This window comes from Sebastes fasciatus, unplaced genomic scaffold, assembly GCF_043250625.1.
Source record: "Sebastes fasciatus isolate fSebFas1 unplaced genomic scaffold, fSebFas1.pri Scaffold_74, whole genome shotgun sequence".
Taxonomy (NCBI): Eukaryota; Metazoa; Chordata; class Actinopteri; order Perciformes; family Sebastidae; genus Sebastes; species Sebastes fasciatus.
The window spans coordinates 1-7500 of NW_027428262.1; the positions used below are offsets into that span (position 1 = coordinate 1).

The window sequence follows — 7500 nt, forward strand, 5'->3', positions numbered from 1 at the left end:
ATTCTAGTTATTATTATAGTTATTATTTTAGTTGTTCTAGTGGTTCTAGTGGTTCTAGTTGTTCTAGTTATTCTAGTTGTTCTAGTTGTTCTAGTTGTTCTAGTTGTTATAGTTGTTATAGTTATTCTAGTTGTTCTAGTTATTCTAGTTGTTATAGTTGTTGTAGTTATTCTAGTTATTCTAGTTATTCTAGTTGTTATAGTTGTTATAGTTATTATAGTTGTTATAGTTATTCTAGTTATTATAGATGTTATAGTTATATTAGTTGTTATAGTTATGATAGTTGTTATAGTTATTATAGTTGTTATAGTTATAATAGTTATTATAGATGTTATAGTTATAATAGTTGTAATAGTTATTATAGTTATTATAAATGTTATAGTTATAATAGTTGTTATAGTTATTATAGTTATAATAGTTGTTATAGTTATTATAGTTATTATAGTTATAATAGTTTTTCTAGTTGTTATAGTTATTATAGTTATAATAGCTGTTCTAGTTATTATAGTTATAGTTATTATAGTTATTATAGATGTTATAGTTATAATAGTTGTTATAGTTATTATGGATGTTATAGTTATTATAGTTATAATAGTTTTTCTAGTTGTTATAGTTATTATAGTTATAATAGCTGTTCTAGTTATTATAGTTGTTATAGTTATTATAGTTATTATAGTTATTATGGATGTTATAGTTAATATAGTTATTATAGTTATTATGGATGTTATAGTTATTATAGTTATTATAGATGTTATAGATGTTATAGTTATTATAGATGTTATAGTTATTATAGTTGTTATTATTATTATAGTTATTATGGATGTTATAGTTATTATAGTTATTATAGATGTTATAGTTACTATAGTTATTATGGATGTTATAGTTATTATAGTTATTATAGATGTTATAGTTATTATAGTTATTATAGTTGTTGTATACGAGGCTGTGGTCGCCGTGACGTCTGCTATGAGAGCAGAAGAAGAAACGATGAAACATGAAGCCTCTCAGTGACTTCCTGTTGATCTGCCGCCACGCTGAGCTCTAAGTCCTAAAGCCTGTCTGAGGACACACTGCTGTATTATTCAACACACACACACACACACACACACACACACACACACACACACACACACACACACAGAGACAGACAAACAGAAGCTGGTTTATAATTTATTGGATGTAAAATGAATAAATAAAAGTGAGTTGAAGACGGAGACGAGTTATCAGAGCGCACATCATCACACTGAGTGTGTGTGCGTGTGTGTGTGTGTGTGTGTGTGTGTGTGTGTGTGTCAATCACTCGTTCCGTCTTCATGTTCTCTGCTGTTGATCTCAGAGGAACGTTTGTTTTAATCTGCTGACGTCTCAGAGGGGCGGAGACCACAACACTCACACTGACAGACTGATCTGTTCTCTGATCTAGAACCCAACAACATCCTCAAGGAACCCAAGAGTCTCATCAAGGAGCCCATGAACCTCATCAAGGAACCCAAGAACCTCATCAAGGACCTCTAGAACCTCATCAAGGAACCCATGAACCTCATCAAGGACCTCTAGAACCTCATCAAGGAACCCATGAACCTCATAAAGGACCTCTAGAACCTCATCAAGGATCTCTAGAACCTCGTCAATTACCTCTAGAAGCTCATCAAGGACCTCTAGAACCTCATCAAGGTACCCATGAACATCATCAAGGATCTCTAGAACCTCATCAATTACCTCTAGAACCTCATCAAAGACAACTAGAACATCTTCAAGGGCCTCTAGAACCTTGTCATGGACCTCTAGAACCTCATCAATGATAACTAGAATCTCATCAAAGACAACTTGAACATCTTCAAGGATCTCTAGAACCTCGTCAATTACATCTAGAACCTCGTCAAGGATCTCTAGAACCTAGTCAAGGGCCTCTAGAACCTCATCAATGATAACTAGAAACGCATCAAAGACAATTAGAACATCTTCAAGGATCTCTAGAACCTTGTCATTTACCTCTAGAACCTCTTCAATTACCTCTAGAACCTAATCAAGGATCTCTAGAACCTCATAAAGGATCTCTAGAACCTAGTCAAGGCCTCTAGAACCTCGTCGATTACCTCTAGAACCTCATCGATAATAACTAGAACCTCGTCAAAGACAACTAGAACCTCATCAAAGATCTCTAGAACTTAGTCAAGGGCCTCTAGAAGCTTGTCATGGACCTCTAGAACCTCATCAGGGACCTCTAAAACCTCATCAACGGCCTCTAAACCTTATTTAATAGATTCAGAACATTATTAAATATATTCAGAAAAATATTAAATATATTTAGAACAATATCTTTCATCCTGATTTATCTCACCAAGAACACTCGACATGTTCTACCTCACGGTTGAGTACGCAGCGCAACCAGATATCTCTGTTTACCACCATATTTAGAACAATGAGAGATGTATTCAGGAACAGAGGAACCTCTAGAACTCCTGAATGAAGGATCCCCCGTTAGAGTCGGTTACTCTGAATGAAGGATCCCCGTTAGAGCCGGTTACTCTGAATGAAGGATCCCCGTTAGAGTTGGTGTCTCTGAATGAAGGATCCCCGTTAGAGCCGGTGTCTCTGAATGAAGGATCCCCGTTAGAGCCGGTGTCTCTGAATGAAGGATCCCCGTTAGAGTCGGTTACTCTGAATGAAGGATCCCCGTTAGAGTCGGTTACTCTGAATGAAGGATCCCCGTTAGAGCCGGTGTCTCTGAATGAAGGATCCCCGTTAGAGTCGGTTACTCTGAATGAAGGATCCCCGTTAGAGCCGGTGTCTCTGAATGAAGGATCCCCGTTAGAGCCGGTGTCTCTGAATGAAGGATCCCCGTTAGAGTCGGTTACTCTGAATGAAGGATCCCCGTTAGAGCCGGTGTCTCTGAATGAAGGATCCCCGTTAGAGCCGGTGTCTCTGAATGAAGGATCCCCGTTAGAGTCGGTTACTCTGAATGAAGGATCCCCGTTAGAGTCGGTGTCTCTGAATGAAGGATCCCCGTTAGAGCCGGTGTCTCTGAATGAAGGATCCCCGTTAGAGTCGGTTACTCTGAATGAAGGATCCCCGTTAGAGTCGGTTACTCTGAATGAAGGATCCCCGTTAGAGTCGGTTACTCTGAATGAAGGATCCCCGTTAGAGTCGGTTACTCTGATTGAAGGATCCCCGTTAGAGTCGGTTACTCTGAATGAAGGATCCCCGTTAGAGCCGGTGTCTCTGAATGAAGGATCCCCGTTAGAGCCGGTGTCTCTGAATGAAGGATCCCCGTTAGAGTCGGTTACTCTGAATGAAGGATCCCCGTTAGAGCCGGTGTCTCTGAATGAAGGATCCCCGTTAGAGCCGGTGTCTCTGAATGAAGGATCCCCGTTAGAGTCGGTTACTCTGAATGAAGGATCCCCGTTAGAGTCGGTTACTCTGAATGAAGGATCCCCGTTAGAGTCGGTTACTCTGATTGAAGGATCCCCGTTAGAGTCGGTGTCTCTGAATGATGGATCCCCGTTAGAGCCGGTTACTCTGATTGAAGGATCCCCGTTAGAGTCGGTTACTCTGATTGAAGGATCCCCGTTAGAGCCGGTTACTCTGAATGATGGATCCCCGTTAGAGCCGGTTACTCTGATTGAAGGATCCCCGTTAGAGTCGGTTACTCTGATTGAAGGATCCCCGTTAGAGTCGGTGTCTCTGAATGATGGATCCCCGTTAGAGTCGGTTACTCTGAATGAAGGATCCCCGTTAGAGTCGGTGTCTCTGAATGAAGGATCCCCGTTAGAGTCGGTTACTCTGATTGAAGGATCCCCGTTAGAGTCGGTGTCTCTGAATGATGGATCCCCGTTAGAGCCGGTTACTCTGATTGAAGGATCCCCGTTAGAGTCGGTTACTCTGATTGAAGGATCCCCGTTAGAGCCGGTTACTCTGAATGATGGATCCCCGTTAGAGTCGGTTACTCTGATTGAAGGATCCCCGTTAGAGTCGGTTACTCTGATTGAAGGATCCCCGTTAGAGCCGGTTACTCTGAATGATGGATCCCCGTTAGAGCCGGTTACTCTGAATGATGGATCCCCGTTAGAGCCGGTTACTCTGAATGATGGATCCCCGTTAGAGTCGGTTACTCTGAATGAAGGATCCCCGTTAGAGTCGGTTACTCTGAATGAAGGATCCCCGTTAGAGCCGGTTACTCTGAATGAAGGATCCCCGTTAGAGTCGGTGTCTCTGAATGAAGGATACCCGTTAGAGCCGGTTACTCTGAATGAAGGATCCCCGTTAGAGCCGGTGTCTCTGAATGAAGGATACCCGTTAGAGCCGGTTACTCTGAATGAAGGATCCCCGTTAGAGCCGGTGTCTCTGAATGAAGGATACCCGTTAGAGCCGGTTACTCTGAATGAAGGATCCCCGTTAGAGCCAGTGTCTCTGAATGAAGGATCCCCGTTAGAGTCGGTTACTCTGATTGAAGGATCCCCGTTAGAGTCGGTTACTCTGAATGAAGGATCCCCGTTAGAGCCGGTTACTCTGAATGAAGGATCCCCGTTAGAGCCGGTTACTCTGAATGAAGGATCCCCGTTAGAGTCGGTTACTCTGAATGAAGGATCCCCGTTAGAGTGTGTGTGTGGTATGAGGCCTCTGTGGGACGGGGGGTGGGGGGGTTCTGTCAGCTGCAGTCTGTGTTTATGAGAACATACCAGAGAACCAGAGAACCAGAGGGGCGTGTCAGAGCCGGGTCGGAGCTCTGAGAGGTGTTGAGGTGCGTCGTGTTGCAGCAGGTCTGAGAGGACGTGTTGAAACCTGACTCAGTTATTTCCTCCACACCCATCCCATAATAACACCCCGACGTCTGCAGCACCACATGACGACTACATGTATACAGGAAGACTTTACTCTATATACTCTTACACATTATCATAATAACATAATAATAATTATATGTCTTAAAACCTTTATATCAGTTTTGACTTCCCGTCCTGTACATCCGCTCGGCGATGTCGTTGTCTTATGTAACGGACAAACAAAAGGTACGACATCAAATTATAATCATAAATCTGTGAAGAGTTCTGAAATAAGACATAAAATCAAACGTGTGAATGGTCAATAATAAAAACAGAACAGACTAAAAGAGGAAACAAAGAGACGAACAGAGAACCAGACTGCAGCAGTCAGATCACTGCACCTGCTAATTACTAATCACATGCTGTTTGTTGTTGGTTTGCACCCACAGGGCACGCACACACACACACACACACTCACACACACTCACCTGCAGGAGTGTGTGTGAGTGTGTGTGTGTGTGAGTGTGTGTGTGTGTGAGTGTGTGTGTGTGTGTGTGTGAGTGTGTGTGTGTGTGTGTGTGTGTGTGTGTTAGTGTGTGTGTGTGTGTGTGTGTGTGTGTGTGTGTGTTAGTGTGTGTGTGTGTGTGTGTGTGTGTGTGAGTGTGTGTGTGTGTGTGTGTGTGTGTGTGTGTGAGTGTGTGTGTGTGTGTGTGTGTGTGTGAGTGTGTGTGTGTGTGTGTGTGTGTGTGTGTGTGTGTGTGTGTGAGTGTGTGTGTGTGTGTGTGTGTGTGTGTGTGTGTGTGTGAGTGTGTGTGTGTGTGTGTGTGTGTGTGTGTGTGTGTGTGTGTGTGTGAGTGTGTGTGTGTGTGTGTGCGTGAGGAGATGGATGAGGTAACAGCTAGCATGCTATGCTGATGTGTTCAGTGTAGCCATTAGGAGCTAATGAGCGCGGCGCTAACGAAGCCTCGCCCGGCTCGCTGCCTTAATGACCTCACCGTTAACCATTAGCCACCTGATGAGCTCAGCGCTAATGCAGGCTAGCGCAGCACGCTACGCTAATGACTCCTAATGAGCTCAGTGTGAGTGTAGCTTAGCGCTTAGCCGCTAGCTGCTAGCAGCCGTCACAGTAAAGAGACTCTGAGGCTGTTTGATGGGTTCTGTTTTACATCCTGGTACTTTGGTTCACTACCTGACAGACGACATACTGGGACACTAAAGTACTAAAGTCCTACAGTACCTCATCCTGCGGTAGAACGGGTACTAGAACGCTCAGTCAGAAGCCGAGTCAGAGCGGAGTGTTCCTCATCAGGTCGTGACCTTGTGACCCGACTCACCTGCACACTTGGTCCTGGCTCGGAGCGGTGGTCCGGGGTTTCCTGTGCCTCCGTCCAGGGGCCTGGTGAGCAGGACGCTGATCTCGTACTCGGTGTCCGGGTCCAGGTGTCCGATCTTATGGGTCGGCTTATCGACGGGCGTGGTGTCGATCAACATGCCGGACATGGTGCGGTACTCCACCTCAAGAACACATTAGTACAGGTTCCTTACATCAGAACACACAGCGTGAGTCCTGTCCACTAGAACCTCCTCACAGATCACTAGAACCTCCTCATAGATCACTAGAACCCTCTCACAGGTCACTAGAACCTCCTCACAGATCACTAGAACCTCCTCACAGATCACTAGAACCCTCTCACAGGTCACTAGAACCTCCTCATAGATCATTAGAACCTCCTCATAGATCACTAGAACCTCCTCATAGATCACTAGAACCCTAGAACCCCCTCACAGATCACTAGAACCTCCTCACAGATCACTAGAACCCCCTCACAGATCACTAGAACCACCTCACAGATCACTAGAACCTCCTCATAGATCACTAGAACCTCCTCATAGATCACTAGAACCCTAGAACCCCCTCACAGATCACTAGAACCTCCTCACAGATCACTAGAACCCCCTCACAGATCACTAGAACCACCTCACAGATCACTAGAACCCCCTCACAGATCACTAGAACCACCTCACAGATCACTAGAACCTCCTCATAGATCACTAGAACCTCCTCATAGATCACTAGAACCCTAGAACCCCCTCACAGATCACTAGAACCTCCTCACAGATCATTAGAACCCCCTCACAGGTCACTAGAACCTCCTCATAGATCATTAGAACCTCCTCATAGATCACTAGAACCTCCTCATAGATCACTAGAACCTCCTCACAGATCACTAGAACCTCCTCATAGATCATTATAACCTCCTCACAGATCACTAGAACCTCCTCACAGATCATTAGAACCTCCTCACAGATCACTAGAACCTCCTCACAGGTCACTAGAACCTCCTCACAGATCACTAGAACCTCCTCACAGATCACTAGAACCTCCTCACAGATCACTAGAACCCCCTCACAGATCACTAGAACCTCCTCACAGATCACTAGAACCTCCTCACAGATCACTAGAACCTCCTCACAGATCACTAGAACCCCCTCACAGATCACTAGAACCTCCTCATAGATCACTAGAACCCTCTCACAGGTCATTAGAACCTCCTCTCAGATCACTAGAACCTCCTCACAGATCCCTAGAACCCCCTCACAGATCACTAGAACCCTCTCACAGGTCACTAGAACCTCCTCACAGATCACTAGAACCTCCTCATAGATCACTAGAACCCCCTCACAGATCACTTGAACCTCCTCACATATCCCTAAAACCACCTCACAGATCACTAGA

At 44.4% G+C, this 7500-nt stretch overlaps 1 protein-coding gene across 1 annotated transcript in view; it reads right to left on the reverse strand.

Annotated features, from left to right (window-relative positions):
- Positions 1-6053: 6053 nt before the first annotated feature.
- The window catches only part of LOC141763864 (receptor-type tyrosine-protein phosphatase mu-like), a gene marked incomplete at its 5' end in the record, with an annotated part of 29913 nt that continues 28466 nt past the window's right edge, over positions 6054-7500 (reverse strand). Inside the window, one exon of the mRNA XM_074628631.1 lies at positions 6054-6278. Coding sequence (XP_074484732.1) covers positions 6069-6278 — 210 coding nt within the window. The remainder of the gene's footprint in view (positions 6279-7500) is intronic.